At 35.5% G+C, this 27,901-nt stretch overlaps 1 protein-coding gene across 1 annotated transcript; it reads left to right on the plus strand.

Moving 5' to 3' along the window:
* Nucleotides 1–4,162: 4,162 nt before the first annotated feature.
* LOC103960528 (BAG family molecular chaperone regulator 1) lies at nt 4,163–6,403 on the plus strand. The gene is made up of 4 exons (XM_009373011.3): nt 4,163–4,965; nt 5,123–5,379; nt 5,466–5,612; nt 5,713–6,403. Exons 1-4 carry the CDS (start codon nt 4,728–4,730, stop codon nt 6,085–6,087), a joined length of 1,017 nt encoding a protein of 338 aa, XP_009371286.2. The 5' UTR covers nt 4,163–4,727; the 3' UTR covers nt 6,088–6,403.
* The last annotated feature ends 21,498 nt before the right edge of the window (nt 6,404–27,901 follow it).

Consider the following 27,901-nt stretch of genomic DNA (forward strand, 5'->3'; position numbering starts at 1 on the left):
ATGCTCAAATCTCACTCAATTATATTCTTCTTATATTAAAATTTCTCAAATCAGTGGACATAAAATCTTTTTCCAACGAAGCCATGCAAGTTAAAAATATAATTAACTCTTGTTTTAAAACACACACAAGCAACAATAACAAGAACAAGATGTCTGTGTCTGTCTGGATGTCACGTGCCTCACAGATTGACATCAGCCCCACAGAAAGTCTATAGAACCACTGCGAGGCCGTGCAAAAGGCAGTCCCTGACGGCCGATGACCCAAATTCCATACACCAAATGGTCGGTATCCTGTCCCCAATCAAAGACAAGACTATGAATTAAAATTGAGTTTATTTATATTAAAAATACTCATTGGAAAGTTTATTCATATTAAAAATACTCTTTATTCGATGCTACTTCCAAAACCAAAAAATATAAAGAAAATTACAATAATTCAACTAATTATTATTTGTTTTAATTAGGATGGATGGTGTGGAAGAGTTTATGAGTATGTTGTGCAACTGTCGCATGCTACTAAAACTCAAGGAAAAAAAAATTACAGGATGATAATAAGGCCAACAATGTTTTATGGCACATAATGTTAGGGGATCAAAAACCAAGACATGGAGAAAACAATTGTATCCAAAATAAGAATGCTTTGATGGATATGTGGGGACACGAGAAATGATATGATTAAGACCTGGTTTGGTACTGAGGTGATTCTGAAAAAAGCTGGTATCAAAAAAAGCTAGGAGCTGTTTTTGTGTTTGGTAAACATTCAGCTTCATCTTTTTTTCACAGTTTTGGATGAAAAAAAGCCAAAAACAAAGAAGCTGCAAAACCCAGCTTTGAAAAATTGGCTTTTTTTCACATCTGTTTTACATAAAAGTTTACCAAACACTATAATACTGTTTTTATTTTTTCAAAAGCACTTTTACAAAAAAGTTTACCAAACACTCTGTTGCTTTATTTCACAGTCGCTTATTCTCATAGCACAGCAGAATCAGCTTTTTTTCAAAGCACAGCAATACCAAACCAGCCCTAAGAATGAGGATATTTGAGGTAAAGAAGAAGTGGCCGCCATTGAAGATAAGATGATAGAAAATCGGTTTAAACAGTTTGAACACGTGAACCGAAGACACATACAAATGTTTAGGTTAAAAGATGCGACTACGAGACGAAGGCTCATGGCAAAATGAGTAGATGAAGAGTTGGGAAGAGACTATAAGAAAAGATATGATGTGCTTGAAACTAACGAAAGATTTGACGCAAAACTGAATACGATGATGATTTGAGATTCATATAACTTACCTTACAAAATAGAATAAGCTTTTGATAAAAATAATAATAATTAAAAAAAGAAAAAAAAACATAATATGATAGGCACAGATGTTTTTTTTTTTTTTTTTTTTTTTGGGTTGTTGGTGTAGGGGCAGACAGATTAGTTAATGGGAGAGAGTTTTCAATCAGAAAAAAAGAGGGACAAATTTTAAGATAATCGTGTAATTAGAGGGAGGTTATCTGTCGAAGGTTGCCCCGTCCCCATCGAGCCACGCATGCATAGACTCCTAACTTTAACAAATCGCACGGTTCATACTTGGCTTCGACTCTTTGTATGGCTTACAGTTCGCAACGTGTCATATAACTCCCCCGTGTTGGCTTGCATGTAGGGGAGTGTCGGTGCGACGGTGGCATTTCATTGTGGCGTAAATTATTATTAATTTTTTTTAAGGTTTTTACTATTTTTGATACTTTTAAAATACAAAACATTTGCTTTTTATAACAATGATTAATGATATTTTTCTTTACTTGTAATTGAGAGATTTTAAATTCGATTCTCGTCAAATGTGTATTTAAAGCAAATTATTGTGACTCATAATGAGACTTATCTTAATTTCACACTCCCTTGATATAAATAGTATCGTTATTAAAAGAAATATACAATATTCAATATTCAACTTCTAGAAGAAAAATTTAGAAAAAGACTTTGATCTGGTCCGGTTTATTATTTTACGGTGATTAGTCTTTGTCCATTTTCTTCCAAAGTTATGTGGAATTAGGTGTTTTATTGGGTTCAAAATTAAAAATGGCAAAAGAGATGCCCAAAGACTATTATATATGAAATTATATATCACACTGGGTTTCTCTATTTGCATAATTAGTCAAGTGTATACTAAAAAAATACATATAATTTTAGGGAAGATAAGTCTTTTTCAGTTGTTCTCATATGATTTTTTTTTTTTTTTGGGTTCAAGTTCTCATATGAATTTGTTTTAACTTTTACTCTGCTTAAAACTAGTTTAACTCAAATAACACTAGTAACAATTAAATTATATTTGTAATCAACTAAAGATTTTCCAAAAAAATGCCCCGAAATCTTTGTTTAATAACCTAAAATCACGTCTGGGTTGAAATCCAAGTAAAATATGACAAACAAAGGAAACAATATCAATATTTACACATCCTACTTCACGCGGAAAAAAATATGGAGATGTAAATGGTAATTTACGTGTTGTGGAAAATGCATGCTAAGGTTATTTATCTTGATTGATACCATAATTATGAGCATGACCCAACCTAGTTATGAAATGAGCATGAGCCAAGGTTGTCTACCACGCTAGTTATGGTGCTATTAAATCAATCTATACTCCGAAAATCGTAAACTAGTACTCTAAATTTCTGTTTGTTCAGGTGGACTATCTTATACTGGACTAGTTATAAAAATTAAACTGGATTGACTTCGCTTGGATTCATAAATATTAAAATTGTGAAATATTTGATGCATTGTCGAACAAAGTCACAAATTACTATTTATTTTGCCTTTAAAAACATATAAAAAAACCTCAACCCCTCCCCCTGCCAGCCACCACAATCACTTTTCTCTCACACAAATCACAACCACCTATGAAAAGGAAAGGGGTTTTTGTGGCTTAATTAGAGGGATTCTAATCCATTATATTAACAGTCTGAAGATGATTGAAAAAGTCATGGCTTTCTAAAGCAAATCACACCTGAGTTGTAGAGAAATTGAAACCCAAAATACAAATACCCATTTTGCGATGATAGTGAGATAGGTGACGATGAGCTTCGAATTGAACACGAGCTCCAAAAATACCATGTCGTAAAGCTGCACGATTTCCTCTATGTAGAAACACGAAGACAACGGAGACAGAGAAAAAAATTCGTTTAGATTCTGGTCTGACTTAAAATCCAACGAGAAAATTGACTAATTTGGTGATTGGAGAATGGGAGCCACAAATGCTGCAGATGTGAGAAGGGGAAGGAGAAGGTGGGATTTGAGGGCTCCTTAGCAATCCTCCGTTGACCAACAAGATTGTTAACACCGTATCAATGACGTTCTTAGTTCGTGCGAATCCCGTTTAATATCATAAAACGTTAGTTCAACATAAAACACTAATTCTAGCTAAGTTAGTTCTACTTAAAAAGGTGTAACAAACATAGTCTAATATCATAACAATGCTCGATTGCAATGGTGGAATATATATGTATATAATACTAGGCATAAGAACCGAGTTTTGGAAAAACAAAAACATATTTCAGAAATGCACAACCAAAAATACAAAAATAAATAAACGGAAAGGTTGAAACACGTGTGCGGCAACCCTTAATTACTACGCACCCACGGTTTAACCCCAAAGTCAGTGCCGACCCTCCACGTTAATCTTCTACGTGTTGATTTTAAACCCACCAGAATTAGCAACACAATGATTACGTCGCCATTTAGTTTCCAAAGTACCCCGATACAAACACGTGTCGAAACATAAAACACAGTACGATTATTTTTTAAGAAATTGTTATTAACACTCCTCATAAATGTATTTTTCTTTCTAATTATAGAAAATTTAAAATGCTAAATAAAATTTTTAAAACGTTGATAACAATTCTCATTTTTTATCCAAAGTCTGGAGGTACAGGAAGACAACCCAGTTCTCTGTACCCAAATTTCGTTGCCGTGTTTTATTTTTACAGGAACTTTGGCGGCTTTTTTCACTTTCTTTTTTCGTATTTATTTTTTTACAATTATTTTTGTAAAATAAATTAAGTAAATTATTATTTACGCATAATTATATGTGCCTATAATTTGATCATATATACATGCAGATGTAGAATAATGTGGTTCCAACAGCTCAGTAGGCTAGCTGGCTTCCTACTTGTTTCTTATACTCTTTTTTATTTATTTATTTATTTTTCCTCCTCTCCCTCTTCCTCCTCCTCGAGTTCTCCAGAACCAGAAGAAAAAAAAAAAAAAAAAAAGAACCAAAATTATCAGATTATTAGGTTCTGATTTCGCATTGATTTTCCCGGCACCACTTTGGGAAATCTCGGGGTTTAGCTTACTTGGTTCATTTTGTTTTCTCGGGAAAATTACTGTTTTCCGGGAAAATTTTCTCCTGTGTTTGAGTTTAGTCTGCATTTTTTGGCTGAAGATCTGAGTCCTGGTGGGTTCCGTGTTGGACCCGGTTCAGTAAACCTTTCCATGTTTCTATCTTCTAGCGCAAGGCTTGAACTTTACAGGTGAATGAGTTGTTGGGTTTATTTCTTTCTCAAGAAGCCATTAAAGCTATGGCTTTTCAGCGGTTGGTGTGATGCTTCTGGGGTCAGAGCCTGAGAATTCTGAAACAAGGGTTTTGTTCTACAAGCCTTTCTCTCAATTGGGTTGTTTCTAATTTTGTGAAGTAGATAAAAAACCTGAGAGATCTCTCGTGGAAAATTAGAGAGTAAAAATGATGAGGATGAAGACCAAGATTACAGGGGTGTCACTGGCCGAGTTGAATGGAAGCTCAGGCGGCGGCGGAGCTGACTCGGGGCAGGGAGAGTGGGAGCTCAGACCGGGAGGAATGCTGGTTCAGAAACGGAATCCGGACTCTGATCGGAACTCGGTGCCTCCACCGACAATTCGGGTTCGGGTCAAATATGGGTCAATTTACCATGAAATCAGCATCAGCGCTCAATCTTCTTTTGGTAAATTTTATTCTCAATTTTGTAACTTTTTTGTGTTTCTAAAATGGTATTTTTAGCATCATGCAAATTACACTTTGGAATTGGAATTGAGAAATTTATGTTCGAGTAGTTGTTAATTACTTATGGTGTGTAAAATTGTGTAATTTTTATTATGCAGGGGATTTGAAGAAAATGTTGGTTGGACCGACTGGTTTGCACCATCAAGATCAGAAATTGATATTCAAAGACAAGGAGAGGGACTCGAAGGCTTTCCTCGACATGTCTGGGGTGAAGGACCGGTCGAAAATGGTGTTAGTTGAGGACCCTATTAGCCAAGAAAAGCGATATCTTGAGATGCGACGCAATGCCAAGATGGAAAGGGCTTCGAAGTCCATCTCCGAAATCAGCTTGGAAGTAGACAGGCTTGCTGGCCAGGTATTGTTAAAGAAGTGTATGCAAAGATTTTGTGTAATTTAGAATCTTGTGTTTTGGAAATTGAAATTTGGCTTTGGGAAATGTAGGTGTCGGCTCTTGAATCAATTGTCAGTAAAGGTAAAAAAGTTGCAGAGCAAGATGTGCTTGTTCTGATTGAGCAATTGATGAACCAGTTGCTTAAATTAGACGGGATCATGGGAGACGGAGATGTGAAACTACAGAGGAAAATGCAGGTAATTTCGATTACTAGTCATGTTAGTAATCACATTCCATGGATTTTGCTCCACAATTTGAAGTACAACTTTAAAATGCGATCACAAATTTGTTTTGAAGGTAAAACGCGTGCAGAAGTATGTCGAAACTCTAGATGTATTGAAAGTTAAAAACTCCTTGCCTAGCAGCAACGGAAGTCAGATTCCAAAGCAAGTTCAGCAGAGGCATTCAAATGGTCATTCCAATGGGAATGGACATAGACTAGCACCAATTCAAGAGCATCAACCAAGGAATTCAGTTGGCTATTCACCCACGCATAATCAGCAAGTGCAACAGCAAGAACAGCCATCAAGGCAGTCGGCATCAGGGCCGGTAGTTGTGACCACACAGTGGGAGACATTCGATTCTGCCCCTGCATTGATCCCAACCTCTTCGACATCCAAAGCCGCCAATCAATCTCCCTACCGTAAGTTTAACTGGGAATCGTTCGAGTAAGCCGCCATATACCATATATTGTTTGTGTGTGTGGATGTGTTTTGATATGGTCGTCTCCGATGGGTTTGCTATATCTTGTACATTCTTTTCTGTACTTAGAAAATGTTTTCAACCCCTTTTAATCTGCCATTCAGGTCATCAGAAATAAATGGGGTTTACTACAATAAGGATTTATTATCAGTATGTTCTTTCTCGAATTCTGTTGTCCTCGAATTCGTTTTCCATTTTCTGTGGTTCTGGTTTTCTTATACTCTATAAACTTGGATCTCTGTATATTTGTTACTAGAGGAATTAAGTGTCCAAACTTTCAGATGTAGATCTCTGTCCCTTAAATCCAGTGATTTAAATTTGTGTTTCTCACAAGTCACAACTCACTCTCCCTCCCCATCCCCTAATGGCAGAGAAACTAACCTAACTCCTGATGCCATGTGATTGGTTTGAGATACTGACACGGGAAACAGAGTTCTTTTTCCCTATCAAAGCTCAAGAGCACTTAAATACTTCGCACGAGAATTAGCAGTTATATGTTTCTTGCATGAAGCAAAAAAATGTTTTTCCAGAAGTCATTTGTTATTTTATCGAGAATTAGTTTCAAAAGCATTTTTACCAAAAGTGTTTTCAGCTTTTTAAAATACTTCCATACGGATCCTACCACTTTCGATTGCTTCCAAACGAAGCTAATGCAGAAGCTCCACTTTAACTACACCACAGCAACTCCTGCAACTAAAATGAAAACCAAGAATTCAATGATGATGGACGTTTAGTTAAAAAATAATTCAATATATTGTCAGTTACTTTCCAGTGGATTCTCTTTGTTTTGCTTTTGGTGTTGGAAAAGTATCCTCGTTAGATCATTTTCTTGGGAATCTTAAAGATTTCGTAATCATAATCGTTTATTGTACATTATGCAGTTAGAAATCATTTCAAAATTTAAAATTTAAAATTAAATATAAATAGTAGTTAACGAAAATTGATCGTACGATATACGATGAACGATCATGATCATTGAATTCTTAGGATCTTCATAAAAAGGATCCGACGATGATGCTTTTCCTTTGGTGTCAACCCCTGTCGATTCAAGTCGTACAAAAGGAGAAGTGGTTGGAATTTGGCAGTACTATATATCATGGAATTAACATAAACGTTTCCAAGAGAACTCTGGGATGCAGTTGCCCACTAATAATGTATCTAATCAATTCTAAACTATTAACCAGACACGAGATAAGCTAGTTGGCTAAAACACTATACATGCCTCCTTCACTCGTGTCCGAAGGATCACTTGATAACAACGAAAAGAATCACTTGGCCAAGTTGATAAGAGGGCACATGCTTCATTCATTTCGTATAAATTCTAGAAGCAATTTTGTATAGGACTCATCTGAATGAATGAACAAAAGAACATTCATGTATTCGACGCTCAGGCTTTACCAGAACACAGTTGGCATCAAGCTAAGAACAATTCCTTTACCTGAATTTTGAAGGCATCGATCGAGTAGTGGAAGAAACGCATTGAGGTTTCTGTGGGAGCCAAAAATGACTCAACTAAATAAGCCATTAGCACACCAAACATGGAGAAATAGGAGAGTGGAACTTGGAGCCCAAAACTTGAATGCCTATAAAAGGGCAATAATCCCATCAGCTTTTTGGGGTGGGGGAGGTTGGGGTTGGTGAGGTATGAGATCATTCTATATTATACAACCATCTTGAACAATGACTGACTTCAGAGTATTTTCTTGCAGGTTCCCCTCCTCCCTTATTGATGGGGCAAGTGAAGATAACGTCCAAAGCTTCTCAACATGGTTACAAGATTTACTTGTTGAGGGATTGGAGAAACCGAAACTTTCCGCTCCAAACAGTTTCTCAGTTGATTTGGTTGGCATCGTTTGTAACGGAGAGGGGTGGGAGAGCGTTTCGGATCTTATGGGAGGAAGGAGGCTGAATGAATGTAAAACGTGGAAGGCCTAGGCATGGGGTTCTATCATTTTCTGCGGAGGAAACAGTAACTGACATATTTCAGAATTCAAATTCTTCCACAAGTTGGGTTCCCATAAGGTCTTGGACTCCTTCGGCTGTGTGTGTTTGGGCTCAAGCAGGAAAGTTTACGCGTTAATCTGCTAACTAGAAGACGGAAGTCATAAAAAAGAGTCTGTATTAGTTATGGCCTAGTCCATTTTGATCGGCAAATTGGCCTTGGAAACATGGGCCTCAACTGAAAATGATGACACTGCCTCCAATAGTCCAACCAATCTCGTTTGAGAATGTTTCTATTAAAAAAAGTGCTTCTGTTTATAAACATGTTGACGTCTGTGATTGCTTCTGAAATAAGTAAAATAATCTTTTACAGGGCAAAAGCGTTCTATCTAAATTTGACAGCAAAATTTAGAAATGCTTCTAGCTCATAGAATCCTTTTTTGGAAAAGTGCATGTCAAATGCTTTTATGTAGCATTTTCAATTGCAACGAGTTTATAATAAAAACACTTATAGCCAAATTTTACCCAAACAGATCCAAGTGCTTTTTACAAAAGCATTTAAAAGTGCTTTTTGTAGTTATTCTCGCCTACGTATGATCAAAAGAATTTTTTTATTTATCAGAAGCACTTTCAACTCTTTCAAAAGCAATTCCCAATGTGCCTACGCGTTACTCCAATTGTTAAGGGTTTCCATATATTTTTACCTACACCCCCTAGAACTTGATTTTGATCTCACTTTACTTCTGTAACTCAAAAGTTACCGCTTTACTTCTTGAAACTCAAAATTTGTCCCACTTTAACTTGTAGATTCTCTCTTATTCTATGAAACTCTCAAAATTTGTCTTACTTTAACTTGTGGATTCTCTCTTATTCTCTGAAACTCATAGGTCGTCTCTTGAAGCATATATGGGACCCACCACTTAATAAGCTCATGCCACATGTGCAGTAAATTTGATTATAAGTCTCCATTATGCGTTAATATTCAACAATAAGAAAATATTAAGTTTAAAAGAAATTGAAAAGGTGAAAAAAAAAAATTAGCATGGTAAACCTAAATCAAACCCAGATGAGAAGTTAATGGACTTAAGGTAATGTGGAGCGAATTTTGAGTTTTATAGAGATGATTTTTGAGTTTTATGGGGCAAAATGGGATCAAAATCGAGTTCCAACTGACAAAGTGGAGCGAATTTTGAGTTTCAGAGAGTAAATTGACGATTTTTGAATTACAGAAAGTAAATTGAGAATGAAATCAAATTCCAGGGAATAAAGCTAAAAATAAGCTTAAGCCAAATAAGCCCAACTCTCGCATAAGAAAGAACAAAAAAAACCCAACCCTTGTGAAGTTCTTTTCATGGCGATTACATATTTCTTCACATATAATGTTCTTTCCTTTTTTTTTTTTTTCAGGACAAAAAGAAATGTAACTTAGCATTTGTTTGTTGGGTGTCCATTTTTGGACTTGGAAATGCACAGAGACCGTGTTGAGAGAGAGAGAGAGAGAGAGAGAGAGAGAGAGAGAGAGAGAGAGAGAGAGAGAGAGAGGATATTTTAGTTGGTGGGTGTCCATTTTTGGATTTGAAGCTTGCATGAAGCTAATTTTAATTCACAGTTAAATTAATGTATTACTTTAATATTTCAAAATAAACCTCGTGAACATTGCAAGCATAGCTAATTAACTGTAGTTTTGTCTATTTTTAAATTAAAGGAACATGATCGTGATAGAATCTGATAGATCCATGCATTATCTCTTCCGTTTAAGATGGTAATAGAATCGTGAAAATTTCTCTTCCGTTTAAGATGGTGGTTTTGTCAGTAGCAGGGAACAATGACGTTTGGATAAGGTATACATGTATGTCTGCGCAGTTAATCTAGTAAAACTTAACGGAAAGTGAACGAACTTATCTTACTCAACGCAAACATATGTTGACACTTGTATGTCCCCAAATCTCCATGCAAATCCAGTTTCTCCCTCTCTTTTGTACAACTTATACATGAGTGTGACAATTAAATAGTTCAACCTTTTGTCTTTAAAATACTGAATAAAACGAAATTAGGGTTTGGTTTTTACATGTACATAACACAATACATGTATTGTACTGATTAATTGAAAAGAATTGTTATTGTCACCAGTGGCGAAGTCAGGATTTGCCGAGAAGAGGGACAGAATTCAAAAGAGTGCAATGTTCAATCAAAACGGTTGCTTTCATATTAGAGAGTGCAAAGTTTTGAGTCAATATTCATAACAGAAAACAGTCTCTTTACTAAAGCGATTGTAAGCAGTAATATCAAAGCCATGTAAGAAACTTAAATTGGTTATGATTAGATTTTAAAAACGTTAGGCGTTAGATTCGGGCCTAGCATCTAGGTGCCTAGGCAAGATTTAGGAAAGAGCCTAGATGGATTTAAATGAATTTTTTTTATCGTAAAATAAGCGTTAAACAATATTTACATTATTTTTTAAAAATTAATACAATTTTTATAGATAATGTGAGAGTTTAAGATAAATACGCTTGGGGTCTTAAAAAAATGAAAACATACATACAAGAATAATAAACAAATAAATAAATAAAAGAGAGAAATAGTGTTAACAAACCACTAAAAAAGGTGGGGGTCAGAAGAGAAAAAGAAAAAGTGGGGTGGGGGACCAGGAAAGGACCATGCTTGGGTACTGCCTATTCAGTACCCAATTTACTCATTTTATTAAGTGGCCCAATAAGATTGTAACATTTGTCCATTTATACTTTCTCAAATCAATGTAACCAAACACAAACATTTCCTTTAAACCTGTGACCAAACATAACCTTTCTTCTTCTTCCCTTCTTGCCAACGCCAGAGATCTCAGCCCCCAGCCCCTTTCTCCTCTGTCAAGCACACACACTCCTTCCTCCAACATTTACATCGATTATAGTCCAAATCAAATATGACCTTATCACCACCATCCTATATATGCGGCAAATCTCAGTGCCCTAGTATTTTCTAGATTTATCCTTTGTGACTCAGTATCCAAATTCAATTGAAGATCATGTTTAATCGAAAGCGGAGGGGCTGAATTAGCGTTCTTAGGCATATTTTCCGGTGAAGGAAGGGGCGGCCGCTACTCTTCGCCTTCATGTAGCTTCGCCACTGACTGCCACTCAAAAAATCTCATTTCGCACTCTAAACTTTCTATAATTAGAAAGAAAAATACACTTGTGAAGATGGTAGAAATAAATTTTGGAGTATTAATAACATTTCTCTTAATTGAATTACCATATTGATTAGGCCAATATATAATTCTTGTAATTTGCGCAAAGTTCCATTTTAGTTATGTAGTCTATCGTAATTTAACTCATTTCTTTTAGTAATGTTTTCGTTTTACTATTTAGATGTTGTGATAAAAAAAATGGTTCATTCCTTCAAAATTTTAGACAAAAAATAGCACTTATTAGAGGTGTTTTACACTTTTTTTTTTTTAACAAACAACGATGAAGTAATTTCATTAATGAGAACTAAACAAGTACACGAGGGCGCCACATGAGTACATATTCTCTAGTAACCAATTTCTTGATATGGAGATTAATTTGCACAACCACAAATAAAGTAAACCCCTACACGGCTACTACAAAACTACCACAAGAATAAAGTGCAATGGGTACATGTTTTCCACAAAGACGAGAGAGGCAACAAATTTAGCACCAGAAACAGAGGTATGGGGAAGTAGGAGAGATGGCAGAGGGAGAGAAAGAAGGAAGAAGCAAAGAGAGATGACCAGGTGAAAGGGAGAATGAAAGGAGGCAGGGAGGTCTGCCACCGGTCCCATCTTAGAGCAAGGGGTCGGTGGCAGAATGGAACCTAGATCTATTGTTTTTTGGCAAAAAGTTTTCTGGTCGGAATTATACAAGTATTAGATACAGAGCTTTACATTTCTAAAGATCCCCACTGGTGAAAATATACCATGAGATCTTCTAAGACCATCTCCAATCGAAGGGTCCAGAGGCCCAAAAATTACCGGAAAACCGTCTCCAACCGAGGGTTAGGCCAGAGGACTGTGGAATCTGAGAGGGCCCCGTGGAATCGAAGAGGGTTGGAGGGCTGGTTGCATGCAGCCAACCAGAATTCAAATCAATCCTATCGGTTAAAACCGACAGAATTGATTTGAATTTTTATTTTTACAGTTTTATTATTATTTTTATTTACAAATTTTTTCCTATAACTTATATTTTTCATTTTTTTTAAATTCTATTTTTTTTCCTATAACTTCTATTTATCATTTTTTTTAATTCTATTTTTTTCCTATAACTTTTATTTTACAAAATTTGTTGTTTTTAACAACATTTAACAAATTATAAAAAACATTTCTAGTTTTTCATATTTGTTAAAAAAAAACATTTAAGTTGTAGGTATTAAATAATAAATTATGTTTGGCCCTATGGCTCTCGGTTGGAGATGGTTTTTTGTGATAAGGCTAAAACGAGCCCTCTGGCCCTCGGTTGGAGATGGAAGCAAATATGGTCATGTATTGTTCATTAAAATATTAATATCTTGGAGAATCTTGGAGGGCCAAAGAGCTAAAACGAGCCATCTGACCAGCCATCGGTTGGAGATGGCTTAAGATTTCTTTAGGTGTTCTAATGGTATAGTTTCATTATTGGAGATCTTTACATGTCAATCCTTTTTTCTTAAGTGATTAATTTATATCTATTACGATGGAGATAAGATTCACATGGTAATCCTTAAATTAGATTTTCTTATTTTAATGTCATCTGTTGAATTCTTATCTATATTTTTATTGTTTTATCTATAAATCCAACATTTAAAAGTATAGGGATCAAAACGGAACTTCATATAATTCAAACTTTTTAGGGTAACGTCTAAGAAAGAGAGTCAGGAAGCCCTACTTCCAATTCCAGTGCAAGTTGCGAGGGAATGATGGGCCGTGCGAGAATTTGCCTGGGATTACATGAATGGCGATAGAGCCTCAGCCTGGATCTCGGAGCCTCGGGATCGAGTTGCTTCGCTTGCTGAGCCTACGCGCTCGTTCCGTACGGTGTTCAATTGTCTCCATGAAGGGTGCCACGACCTTGTTGCCAAATGCCCGTAATTAAGTATAATATTCTTTTCTTTATCTTTTTTGGTCTCTTCTTTTCGGCACTTTATCATTTGTCCACTCTCTGACGTCGTCAGTGATAGCTAGTGACCATTATCTTTGATTCTCTATTACTGCTCTTTTCCCCGAGCAAATCTTAGCTCTGTACGTGCTTTACAATTTACTCCTCCATCTTTTTCCCTGTGATTATCAATCAAAGATCGATAAAGAAAAAAGATAAAGATGCAGGATTTGGGTTGATCTTTGTGTCTTTTGGGAGAAAGAATTCTGCTCCCAATTGTTCTCCTTAGTGGAAGCAAATCATGTGACAGATTCCTAGATTTGATGCCAACTGATCGAGAAAGAACTGATCCATCATCTTAAAAATTTGGAGACATTAATGGTTTAATTAATTTCCCAATTCCCATGATAATGATCACCCTCATTAGTCTCATAGTGTGTATAGATATACACTCTCTGCTTCATATGCATAGACCATAGTTGTGATTTTAGAGCAACTCCACTCCTAAAGACTTTGCGTCAACACTCAGCCCATTTATCCACTTCAGTGAACAGAATAGATCTTAATGAACAGTAATAGGCCAAAGCATCTCCACCCAAAAATAAAATGTGCTGGCACCCAGTCTAAAAATGCGTTGGCACAAACGATCTCCACCCCTACAAAATGCGCTGGCATCCAGTCCATTTAAAATATTAAAATTTTTATTTATAAAATAATAAATTAAAAAAATAGTTTTAATTTCGGATATGATTTTTAACCAATATCGTCATGCCACGTGTCATTATCCGAACGTACTATTTTGTGAATATATTTCTGCTAAGATTTTCAACTAATCCGACAACCCACGTGTCACTTCCTGTTTACAATAATTTAGACAAGATTTCGATAAGATTTTCAACCAATCTTGTCACGCCATGTGTCATTATCCGAACGTACTATTTTGCAGATAGATTTCTGATAAGATTTTCAACCAATCCCGACACGCCACGTGTCATTTCATGTTTACAATAATTTAGCCAAGATTTCGATAAGATTTTCAACTAATCATGTAGTGCCACGTGACATTGTCCAGAACCTCATCTTCTATTTTTTTGTCCATATAAACCCTACATCCCTACATCCATCCTCACACTAAACTCAATCTTTTTTTTTTAGCTCAGAATTCTTCTTTATCGTTTTCAAATCTTGAGTTCTTACAATGTCTTCTTCAAGGAGAGTGTATAAACAGTTGCACGAGCAGCAGAAAAGGTTGTTGGCACAACAGGAAGAATTGGTCAATCTTGACGAAGGTGGAGGTGGAGATGAGGCCTTCGCAATGGAGGAGGATGAGGATGAGGATGATCACCATATAAGGTGGAGGGCCTCACATTCCCGCCGTATCATGGAAGCTGTGGGTCAGATAGCCAAACCCAGACGTGTGGCAAACATCGATAGAAGAAGGGAAAGACAAGGTAAAGATCTCTTGGAAGATTATTTTATTCCCAACAGCGTTTTCCCTGATCATGTTTTTAGACGTCGTTTTAGAATGCAACGAAGTTTGTTCGATAAAATCATGAGTGCTATTTGCAACCATGATCCATATTTTGTGCAAAAAAAGGATGCTTTTCATGTTCTAGGTCTTCTTCCTGAGCAAAAAATTACGGATGTCTTGCGAATGCTTGCATATAGAGCATCTGCAAATCAAGTGGATGAGATTGCAAGGATGGAAAAAACAACAGTTCTGGAGTCCCTGATGCGGTTTTGCTCTGCAATTGAAGCCCTCTACACCAATGAGTACCTTCGGAAACCCACGCTAAGGGACATGCGAAGGCTTTTGAGTAAGGGTGAGATGCGAGGCTTCCTTGGCATGATTGGAAGCATCGACTGCATGCACTGGACATGGAAAAATTGTCCAAGTGCATGGCAAGGAGCTTATGGTGACAGAAAAGGAGCCAAAAGCATCATTTTGGAAATGGTGGCTTCTTTTGATACATGGATTTGACATGCGTTTTTTGGTGTTCTAGGAGCTCAGAACGACCTAAATGTCCTTGCCCAATCTCCAGTGTTTGACGAACTGCTACAAGGAAATGGGCCGAGATGCACATATTGGGTTAATGGTAATAAATACGAGGGATCATACTACCTTGCAAGTGGTATTTACCCAAGGTGGTCAACATTTGTCAAAACAGTGCCACATCCACAGAGTGAAAAAGAAAAACATTTCGCAAAGTGTTAAGAAGGGTGTAGGAAGGATGTCGAACGTTGTTTTGGTATCCTGCAAGCTCGTTGGGCGATTGTCAGGGATACAGCTAGACTGTTTGATGTTGAGGCTCTTCGATCCATCATGATGACGTGTATTATTCTCCACAACATGATTGTTGAAGACGAGTATGATTATGATGCTGTCGATGAATATGAGCTGGATCCAATGAACAACTCAAGAACACAAATCTACTATGTTCATGATCGGATTGAAGATCCCTTGCAACACGAGCTATCGGAACGGGATGGACGTTACAATGAATTGATCGTTCAGCGGTACACTTCATTGCAAGAGCCATACTGGCACATAACCCGCTAGAATGACTTGATTGACCACCAGTGAGGATTGCACGAAGGCGAAGATAATTAAAATAAGGCTTGTGGTTGAAGAATAAAGTGTATTGTTTTTTAAGTAATCTTATTTAGTGTGTTTTTTTTTTTTTTTTTTTTTTAAAGTTTATATGGTGAGGTTATGTAATTTTATTTGGTGTTTTTTTTAAATGTTTATTTGGTGAGTTTATGTAATCTTATTCAAATATTTAAATAAAGTACAAAAATTACATAAGAAATTAAATAAAGTTCTAAAAATGTTAAGAAATTACGTAACAAATTAAATAAAGTAGTACAAATAAATACGAAATTATACAAAGTCTGTGGAGTTAGGATATGTGGTGCTAGGATCTTGGTTGCTAGGATTTTTGTAGCTGGAACCCCCTTGACTTGTTTCGGCATCTCTTGCACGCCTCCTTCGCACGACATCTCTTTTTTCTAATGTCCAAAAATATTTTGAATTCGGGACAGTCCTACTAGAGACTTGTTCATAGTGTCACGATCTGCTTGAGCCATCATTTCTTCTCTAAGCATCTCATTCTCTCGATGAAGTGCTTCTCTAATCATCTCGTTCTCTCGATTAACTATTTCTCTTTGTCTCTCAGCCATCGCATCACGAGCCTCAGTAGCTGCTATTATTGCTGCCATAGCAATAGTTTTTTCCTCATCTCTAGCCTTTTCTCATGCCATGTTCAATTCACCTTGGCGAGCAAGTTCCTCCATATATTTAGTGTAGTCATTTTTGGAAGAACTACATTTTTTCTTTGATGCCTTTTTACCTTGAGGCATGAAGGACTGATGAGTCGGTTGGGTCTCCAGCACTTCTTCAGGCGTCCCTTCCGTGTCTTCAAATGTGTTGGCTTCTTGTTTGGCCATGTCTGCTTCTGGCGAACTGTATAGACCCATACCGTGCATGACAACTTCTGGACCGGTTGCCACAATTTTGTATCTAGGGCAATCTTTGACAATTTGCCAACATTCCCATTTGTTGAATGATTTGTTATGGTTCTTTGCATTGTAGAATGTTTGTGCTTGTAGTGTCTATAAAAATGTGGGATAAGATAGTATTAAAAAATACGGGTGTAACACAAATAAATAAATTAAAATATTGATGTGCGTGGAATGCATATAAATAAATAAAAATATTGTTACCTGATCCGCTAAACTTGTCCCACTACGCAGATTACCAGAAGCATGAGAGATGGCATTTTTCCAACAAGTAAAGGATGTGTTGAGTTTTTTCCAACGACCTTGACTAGATCTGGCATCTTTTCCATGTACATCGCAAAACGATTTCGTAATTTTACTCCACATTTCTCGCTTATCCATCTCATTACCCGTAATCGGGTCATGAGTAGTGTGAACCCAACATTCACACAACGTAATATCTTCAATGAGCTTCCACGAAGTCATTTTTTTCTCTCAAAGTGTACAAAATATTCAAATGTAGAAAGTGTAGAAAGTGTAGAAAATATTGAAATGTGGTGTAAGGTGGAAGATAAAGGTTAGGTATTTATAGAAAAAAATTTTAATTTTTAAAATTTTTTTCGTATTTTTTAAAAAAATTTCACAATTTTTAATTAATTTTTAATAAATTTTAATGTTGTAATTAATCTGGACCGTTGGATTTGAAAAATAATCAAATCCAACAGCCAACCAGCTGCCACGTGGCCAACAGTTAAAATTCTGACCGTTGGGTCTTTTTTTTTTGGTGAAAAAAAGTGGATCGTTGATCTGTGATCGGACGGTCCATTTTAAAAGTCAAATTTAAAATTTTTTTACCGTTGGAAATCCAACGGCCTACAAAAACTAGCCATTGGAAATCCAACGACTCTGAGGAGGGCCACGTAGCTCTCATCCGGGTAAACGCAAGTGGCCTGAGAAGCGGGCCCCGCCGCCTACAACCTTGTCTCCTACTCGCGCTCAGTCGCGAGTGTTGTGCATGCACCAGCCAAATAGGCCGGCTTCTGGGTTTGTCCGAAATGGGCTGGTCTGTTGCCTGGCTTGGGCTGGGTGCCAGGCTGTTTTGCGGGCTGGAGGTTTTGAACAGGGTGCTGGCCTGTGTTTTGGACAGGGTGCTGGGAAAGTCCACCTCTGGTGGAACTGCTCTTATGCTTGAATTGAATAGCCTCATATTTACAAACCCTAATTATTTTCAGTCTCTATTTACAAACGGGTAATTCTATGGAGACTAAATTTGTAAATTAAAAAACATGAAAGTTGATGATTGGATTATTACTTAAGCGTTGATAGACGTGCTCATGACATACTAGTGACATATCATTTGGTTTGCAAATTTAATTTCCCTAGCATTATCCTTTACAAACCCTAGTTGTCGTAAGCATTGCAAAAGATATGTTGGAATTCTTAATTATATTAATATTATTATAATATAAATTAAAGATTTATACATTAAACCCATACCAACCGCATGGAAGTAGTAATGGTAAATAATATATAATCTAAGCTATCAGGTAGCAATGTTGGGTTAAAGCACTGCATGAAACCTGATAGGTAAATCCTTGGTTATTATAAATATATTGATGAACAAATCCAAATTCCATCGTACACATCTGTCTAATTAGAAAAGCCGATGAGTGTTGCTGTTGCTAAGGTGTAAAATTAACACTGGTTATGTATTAGACAGTTAAACCCATCATCTTTTTTACCTCAATCTATAAAGTAAATCATTTGTCACCTTTTCATAATTATTAATTTGATCACGAAATAAAAAAATTAAGCACTGCAGCTAGCTGCTTTCTACTTTTATTTGTTATTTGTCTCAATATATGCTTTGGAGTTTCAAGGGTCCAAAGTGATTATTAAATTAGTCTTGATTAGTATGTTAATCAATTATCTCCCCAGGTTCTCCTGTGCGCTGATGTAAGTTAGTCTGTCAGCAGCTGGGTTTGCTTCACTTTACAATTTAAAATCATTCGATACGAGATATATGTTTTACTTGGTTTGATTAACATATAGGATTGTGTTGCCTTTATGTAGGGGACATTAAATTGTTCATCACTACTTCATCTAGCTAAGGGTCCTTTCGCTCGTCGAAAAGGATACATATAGACTTCTAGATCGTATATTTTATGAGATCAATGAAGACTTTGACAACAATATTTTCGATGATACAATTTTAATAAATATTAAAAGGTGATACAAGTCAAATTGCAATCGATATTTCTTTTCATGCACAATTGTTTTAATTAATTTATTTCTTAGTGTAAATTAAGTACATGCGGATTAATAGTGCCATACGAGTCACCATTTGATATATAATACATTTTAAACATTTTAAAAATGACATTAAGCATCATGCAGTAACACAACCCAGTTTCCACATACCTATCATATTTATAATTATAACATGCATCTTTGTGAAGCCATTTAATTTGCTAGCTCCTCCACTTTCTCCTCCAAACTAGAAAACCCCAAAATAGAAAAACGGGTGGCAGAACCCACTAACTTATGATATTTATATAATTTATAAATGATTATAATGTGCACAGATTTTCTAATATACTAAATAAAGAAAGATTTTCCAAAATAAAAAAGAGTAGGGAATCTGAAATTAGTCTAAGGATCCGGAGAGAGAAGATTTGAAGATGGCCTTTGCCTTTTCATGGCCTCCAAGAGAGCTCCAAGTTGAAGTTGACGCGGACTGTGCCCATTCAGATTTATCAAGAAATACTTGTACACTAAATATTTATAATTAAGATGTTAATTAATCAAGTTGAATACTCTTTCCAGGGAGCCATGCCTATAGATTACCTGGGCCCCGGTTTTAACTGTCGATTCCCAAAACCTTACAGGTTTGAGCCGTGCTCCGACTTCTCTGCTCTGGAGGGTGCCACCACCTTCTCTTCTGATCCCATGCATCTTCCACTCCACTCTGTCGCGTGACAACACTGACTCCTTCAAAATTGTTACATCGTTTACTTTTAGTCGGAAGCTATTTTAAAGTAATCTAAAATACAGAGAATGAGTTTAGAACATGATGCAGAAGGGTCACCTTCTCATTCTTTAATTTCGTCTTAGTAGTGACTGAAGTGAAAAAACTTTTAGTTGTTTAGACATTAATTTAGAGCAGTTTGTTAGTTATTTCTTTTTTTAATTTTTAGTTTCTTTGAAAATTGAAAACTAAAAGCTAAATTTTGAAAAGTCAAGAAAGTAGTTTGCACTTTTTAAATTTAATTATGCCTCATTCTTTTGAAAACTAAGAACAAAAAGTAGTGACCAAATGAGTTTTTAGTTTAAAAAAAAAATATGAAAACGAAATGGTTATTAAAAAACCTGACGTGACTCGAGTCTCAATCTACCCTTTTGATTATGAAGATAGATAGAGTCATCGTTACATGGAAATGGGCAATGTCCATATTAATAATTGGAGGAAATAATGAAGCAAGCAGTTGATTCCACAACATGCCCACAATGACCTTACAGTAGGATGTTGGGACAACTTGGCGTAGATACTAAATATGGAATCCATTAAACTTTAAGCTTTATGCTAGTCGCTATAGCATGCATGGTTTTTATATGTAACATATGTCAGCTGATGAAAGATCGGTAGGACTTTAGTAGTGAAAGTCTCAATCGATCTTAAAAGTTGAATATATGACATACTCTTTGAGCTTAATCAGTTAATTAATATCCCTTCGTAATGGACATCTCACATACATTATCCCTCACAAGTATTAATCAGTGATTATTACGTCAAATGAAGCTAGCTAAACTATATATATATATATATATATTCAAGCTAACTGTTCACGAGATGGGATTAGCACATGAAAGTATATATGCAACTACAAGTGGTTGCATCAAGTAATTAAAGGATTCCACGTACAACAATTCTCTTATTTTAGTGTCATTCTACATTGGTCTCAATTTTTTTAAACATTCCAAACAAGTATACAATCTGTTAAAAATGTCACATCCGTTAAGTCCCAATTAATTTTTCAAACGTAGATTATATTCAAAATCCACCAACTGGGTACATCATGAACAATATTAATATTAGGTGTCTCAAAAATTAAATTTTAAACATAGATTATATAATATGAACCCAATGATCAAACATGTATTGAATTGAATCGAAAATGGACCCAAATTGAAATTACATCAAGAGGGCAATCTCTTAACAAAGAAGAGGGTTAAAAATTCAAATACGGTTTCAAGGAGTTTGTTTTTTCTCATGTGATCTCCTCATTCACCGATTCTCGGCTCGTAAAGCTTCTAGTTCTTTTTTGTGGGCGGTGAAGATGGTGGTGGCCGCATTATGGCAATCCATACCATTTCAACAACTGACCTTCTTCTCGATGTTCGCAGCTTGAGTTGTAGGGTGGAGTTGGTGGTTTTGCGTTGAGTTTAAAAGTGATGGCATGATGAGGGTGATGGTAACCGTTAGTTGGTGGAAGCTATACCTTCATGACCTTCTATTGATTTTGGAGACAAAGTAAACCTAGTTAATTAAACAGATTTTTAACTGAGGCTTAACAAATGTGACATTTTCAATAGGTTGGGTGCTTGTTTGGATTGCTTAAAAAGGTTGAGACCAATTTAGAATGACACTGGAGTTTTAGGTAGTATCCTACTTTTTATTTTTTGGTTAAAAAGGGTTACTTTCATAAACGTCAGCTTTTATGGTTTTTATTTAAATTTCGATGATAATCTCATTGATGGGGTAAATTCAGTTCATTTGGATTTTTTTTTTTTTTTTTTTTTTTTTTTTGTAGTTTCTTTGTTAATTATTTGCTCGATTTCTACCAATATAACTATATATGTTGATGAGTGTACGATTGCACAATCTTAGCTTTAGAATTTGAATATTACAGAGTATTCTCTGGTAATAGATCGTGAATTAATGTGGAGAATGAGAATGACATGGAATTCAACCAAGCAATAGTTTTGAAGGCTGTAAATTCCATTCTGAAATTTACAAGCTTTTGAGCCACACATATGATCACACTCACGATAGCTTTTTTCTACTTCGATTTGTTCATTATGGTGTATTAACTGTGAACTCAATTACTCAATAATGTGTTTGTTTTAGTGTATGATTACATTTTTTCTAATTAGTGGCTAAATGAATGTACTTTTCCATTCAGCAAAAACCTAGTCACAGTTTTCCAATCACATCACAGGCTATTAAAGCCCAAAATTGGTCAAAACCTGGTCAAAGAATTCAATTTTTACGTAGTATTTTTTTTAAGTTAAAATAACAATGTCAGTTTCACTCCACCTTTGCTATGATAAAAAAAGAAATTATTGTGAAAATATTGAAGAAGAAAAATAAAATAAAAATGCAATAAGTTAGAGAGGACATGAAGCCATATCCTAACAAAAATTGGAAAACAATAAGAAACAAAAATCAATTAAGGCAACTCCTAATAGAAACAAAAATTTGAAAGCCCCAAAAGATTATGAGCAAAAGCCACAAGTGCACATGGCGGATAAAAATCCCACCAATGAACCCCAATATGATCAACATCACAGTTTGCCAAACAATCTACAACTTGATTTCCTTCGCAATAAATGTGAGAAAACCAAATATTCATGGAAGAGAGAATGGTACTACAATTTGCTCAATCACCTAGGAAGATCCATTAGAAAGGAAAAGCATTGCCAAAGAAGAATCACACTCAATCCAAAGAGAATGTCAACCCCACTCCAAAGCCGTATAAAATAGCATGAATAATAGCTTTAAGTTCCGTCTCCAAGGCAATAGCAATGCCAGAAGTTCCTACAAAGAATCTAGGACAATGACCCAATTGGTCACGGAAAATACCACCAAAACAAGCCACGCCTGGAGAAAAACGAGCTACACCTTGAGTGTTAACTTTAACTTGAAAAGCACAAAGAGAAAGCCAAGGATCGAACCTCATGAATTCTAGGCGCTCTTGAAGGCATTCGATGCACTCCAAGCGCTCTGAGAATGCAAATTTCATCAACTGAGTTTAACATAAAACCCTTACCCAAAGATTCCACTTACAAACTTGCAAACGAATGCCACTAACCAACTTATCAATTGTAAACATTTTTCTTTCAAAATGAATTAAATTTCCAGCTTGCTAAAGTAAGTAAAAACTGCACCAATCATACCCCATCATAGTAATTGAAATTGATTACCAAAACCACGCCTCAAATGATAGAAAAAAGAAGAAGATGTGATATCAGAGACTAACGTAGAAACTTGAATATAAGGCTAAAATTCTACGCCAAAATGCCAAAGAAAATAAGCTCTACAAAAATAAATGATGAGCAGATTCAATAGCCTTACAGTACAAAGCACATCAATGCAAAAGAGAACTCCTGGTAAAGTAATAAATCATTAGTTAAAATCTTATCATGAAGAAAACTTCATAATAAAATAGAATTACGTGATCAATATAATAGTGCACTAATTCGGCAATGCATGTAGATCTAGCAAGATGCCTGGTGATATTATACAGCATGATTAAGTAGCTAGCCAGCTTGTTTGCATTGAGTTCGGCCAGCTTGTCAGCATCATTATTCTTCATGTATTGTTTCGAAAATAAACCTTAAACATTATAGCACATGCATGCATGCATGCTCATGTACTACTCCGTTCTTGAATCATGCAGGACACATGTGAGAATTATACGTAAGGAGTGAGCAATCAACCAACTGATCATTGAGATACCGATGACTATAATCTGTTGGCATTTCTCGTACTTGATGATAAATATAATCTGTTTACTAATAATAACAGGCCAAGTGATGTCAGGATCGACGTCAGTCTTTGGAATTATGTACGAGGTCTCTTACTACACACACACACACACACACACTCGACACGAATCTAATCCTTCATCCAAACCAAACTCACATCAATGAATTAGGATTCTCTCTCCTCCTCTTTCCATCCTTTTCTCCCATCCTCTCACGTTCTCTATTTTATCTTTCTCTTTCTATATAAATTAATAAAAGATGTTGACGTGGCTTAACCGTGACCGTTCAAATAGAAGGGGAGGGAAGGAGAGCAATGGCGGAGCTAGGATTTCTTGTGAGGAGGGGTCACATACAAGTATAGTAGAAGAAAAAATGAATAGTAGTTATAAAATTACTAATAATGCAAAACATCATAATATGTATCCAAATAATTAAGTATTCAAAGTTAACATATGCATAGATAATTTTATCCATTCATAGTAATCATTAGTATTCTTGACGAATTTTATATTTTAAAACCGTTGCATGATGTCATCTATACTATTAAAAGAATTATTAAACTCAATAGAGAGAGTTACAAAAGAATTTGCAAACCCTAAAACTCAAGTAAGAGGTGGGATAGAATAGAAACAAATGTTGTATATTGAATAATAGAGTATTACAAACCTTTTTGTTCTTTATTCAATAAACTTGGGACTTGGATTGGCTAAATATATGAAATTCAATAAGAATAGGAAATAACTTTGTCCCTTCATAAGTGAAATACGGTTTTTGTAATTAAAAGTAAATGATGGGTTTTAATTTAAATGTTATTGATTTGTGATAGAATCAAATAAATTAAAGAAAATCAAATAATAAAAAGTAAAGAAAATCAAATGATATAAATTAACAGGGGGTGTGTGGAAAGAAAAAAAAGGGTATATAAATAGCACCACTCTTTGTGATAAATGACCATTTAAATTATATACTTAATTTTTTTATAGGAGCTGTTGGATGAAAAATAGATAATGATTGAATTTCTTTTAGTTGTTGAGGAGGGTTGAAAAGCAATAGAAATATGGGTAATACTAATCTTATTTTTTTATGTTAGGATAGGCCTAGAACTATTGTAATCCTTACCTGCCTCCGTCAGTGAAAAAAAAGAAAAAAAAAAAGAAAAGAGAATCATACTCGCACGTCAATATAGAAGGAGCTGCGTGCTTGTTGCATGTCATACTAAAAATTAAGTAATAATTATCAGAGATCGCATGTTTGGACAATCGTAACTGTTAAGTGTAAATAATGTAAGGCTGTGACTAAAACGTCTGTCAACAGATTAGAGGAAGTGATCGTGACCTCTGTTGTAACAGCTAGAGTGGCTTAATTTTTAAGAAACGATTATGTCGCAAGCATACCTATATAGTTGCAGAGATCAGTTGTAATAATAACTACGTGTTTCCTCCATGAGGAATTCATTCATCTCCAACTTATAATTAACGTATCTTTACTGTGTAAATATTAAAATTCGGAATTATTCTTTTTTTTAATTATTATTATTTTTAATCTAAAGATCATGTGTGCAAAAAAACCTTCAATTTGGATATCTTTTAATCATTCGTATGTATCCAACAAATAGACAATTCATCATGATGATACTACTTGTTATCAAAATCATTGATTGGTGTGACAAGCAAGCATGGCCAAAGATGTCCAAATTAAAGGAATTTTTGCATACATGATCTTTAAATAATAAAAAAATTAACGAATCCGATTATAATATTCTTACGGTGAAAATAAATTAATCATAAATGAAGGGCAAGTAGGTTCCCTAATGAAATGGTTACAACATAATCGTTTATTAAAAACAAATAGACACATTAAAAAAAATAGCTAGCTAGATGCCATAGACAGGGCGGCAGCCTGCAGCCAGTAAGCTCTCAATTTATCATTTCGGCAGGCATATATTCGTTTGGTCAATATTATATTCTCTTAATTTTTAAATTTTTTCTTCTTCAATTATTTAAATAATAAATATCTAGAATTTTCTGTAAAATATGTGCATGTATCTTCAGCCACGAGGAAATAAAAATGCCAATTAGTTTTAGTTTTTATCATCTTCTTTGGACTCAAATATTGAATCGTAGAGTCTGTTTTCCATGCATTCAACGCAGCAAAGAATGCCGGCCTTAACTAAATTGTTCGTTACAGAGTGGGAAAAGGGAAGGTAGGATTGTCTAGTATAAATCCCCATGCCCGTGCAAATATATTCCGAGGTCTAACAAACCATGCAGATCATGTGCAATCATGCACTAATCTTAAATTATAGGATACTTGTTGCATTGCACGCCTTTACCAACAGGATCCTCTGCGGATCCTTTTGGTGAAGATTCTGAGGATTCATAAATTGTGTCCATTAATCGTACATCATACAGTCAATTTTTGTCAAACACTGTTTGTGTTTAATTTTAAATAAAAATATTTAAAATAATTTCTGACCGCACGATGTATGATGAATGGACATGATTCACGGATCTTTTGGATCCTCACAAAGTGAATCCGACGAAGATCCGGATTCACGCCTTTATACACGAGGACAAATGTCCTTCGTGCCTTTTAAGAGTTGCTCCCAAGGTTGAAACTCTTTTCGCATCTAAGTTCTAATCATTTTAATAATTTAAATAAGGGGTTTTTTTAATTTTAATTCTTAAAGAAGATTGAAATTTAAATTAAACCTGGTGTTATATGATATATTGATTATAGTCTCTTGATGTGTTCTTAATGCAAAATAATTACTGTGCATTTTATTTAATTACACACCCCGACCCAGAATGCCCACTTAGACTCCGAATCAAGCTATGCTAGCTGACACCTGGAAGATGATGAAACCATAAAGAGTAGTGTAGTGGAAAAATGTGAATAAATTTAAACCTAAAAGTGACTAATTTGAAGAGTGCGATGTGAGAGGGAATGAACCTATTTCACACGTGATGACAAAGTATAAGTAAAGTACAGTACAGTGGAATAAGAATTATACCATTGAAGGTAACCACCTATACCAATATTTGCCAAGAATCATCGTCGATACGAAGTTCAGCTACTAAACCTGGAAGGGCGAAAAACAAGGGCGAGTGGGCCTGAAAATAAAGTTTTATAAAAACCTTTTTGAAAACATTGTAACCCCTCGCCGTAAAACAAGTATAGTTTCCAGAAAATCATACTACATATAAGTATGAAATCAAATGCATGCCAACAGTAAATCCAGAAATATGCCACAACACAATATCTCAACGACAATATCAATATAATCATGTGCATGCAAGTCGGAGTCACCTAATGTGACCTGTACGACTGCACTTATTGCTCATCAATCTATGCTAGCACATGAGTCGGAGTCACCTAATGTGACCTGTATGACAGGGCTATGTGTAATAATATACGATCTGTTGCTATAATCACGTGAAGGCTAACGTTATTCGCTGTCACATACGAATCAGAATGGCCTAATGCAATATGTACGATAGGGCTAACACCTACTTGGATCCAAGGCGAGCGTGCGGTGCTGATGTGAACGACACGTGAAAGACTAGCCTGGCCTAGGCTGAGCACTAACACCTAGGTGTAGCAATAATGAGCCATTATATGAATATGAGCATGCCATAATGATGCAAAAATTCCAATCAACATAATAAACTTACCTGAACTTACTTGCGCATCCTGTAGAATCATCTTGGTATTTCACAACAATGCAACATTTCTCATAACATAATTTAATCATGGTATGAATTGTATAAATCAATTCAAAAGCATTTGTGGAAACTATCAATCACACACACACACACACACACACACACACACACACACACACACACACTAAAAAAAGAAAAAGACGCACTCACTTGAGGTCCGCGCTACAACTCCCTAGCACGAATATTGAGGCGTCACGAACGATTGGCGCCTAGAACAATTATCAAATCATGTCTCTAAATTCTTGTCGATAGAACACGTAACTTACATAAAAACACATCCCCAAGGACGTTCTAAAGTGATTTGAAACCCATTGGCCAAAAGTCAACCGTCGGTCAAAGGTCGACGGTAGGGTCCATAATCTTACGTAACACAATCGGAAAGATTCGCACATCGGATTTCATATCTGTAAACTTCCCAAAAGTTTCAATAAGCTCCTAGAACAACATCCTAAAGTTTTGGAACAATCCAACGGTCAGATCTCCACCAATCACAATTCAAGTGGTGATCCCCGTTTTATTTTATTAACTTAAAAATCCAATTTGGGAAGATCCATATGTTGGATTCCCGATCCATAAGTTCCTATGGTCCTTCAATATTACGTACTATAATGTATTAAAATTTAGTAACGATCCAACAGTCGGATCGTCTATTGCTAAAATATTCGAGTGGCGGACCTTAACAAAATTATACTCAAACATTGGAATTCCATCAATCAGGTGTCAAATATGGAATCAGGGCATCCAAATTAACCTAAGATGGGCAAG

The sequence above is a fragment of a genome, unplaced genomic scaffold (assembly GCF_019419815.1).
Source record: "Pyrus x bretschneideri cultivar Hongxiangsu unplaced genomic scaffold, Pyrus_bretschneideri_v1 Contig4, whole genome shotgun sequence".
Lineage (NCBI taxonomy): Eukaryota > Viridiplantae > Streptophyta > Magnoliopsida > Rosales > Rosaceae > Pyrus > Pyrus x bretschneideri.

Coding starts and splice junctions, on each gene's coding strand:
- LOC103960528 (XM_009373011.3), top strand. CDS start 4,728: ATGATGAGGATGAAGACCAAGATTACAGGGGTGTCACTGGCCGAGTTG. Junction 4,966..5,122: donor CAGCGCTCAATCTTCTTTTG/GTAAATTTTATT, acceptor TTTATTATGCAG/GGGATTTGAAGAAAATGTTG. Junction 5,380..5,465: donor TAGACAGGCTTGCTGGCCAG/GTATTGTTAAAG, acceptor TGGGAAATGTAG/GTGTCGGCTCTTGAATCAAT.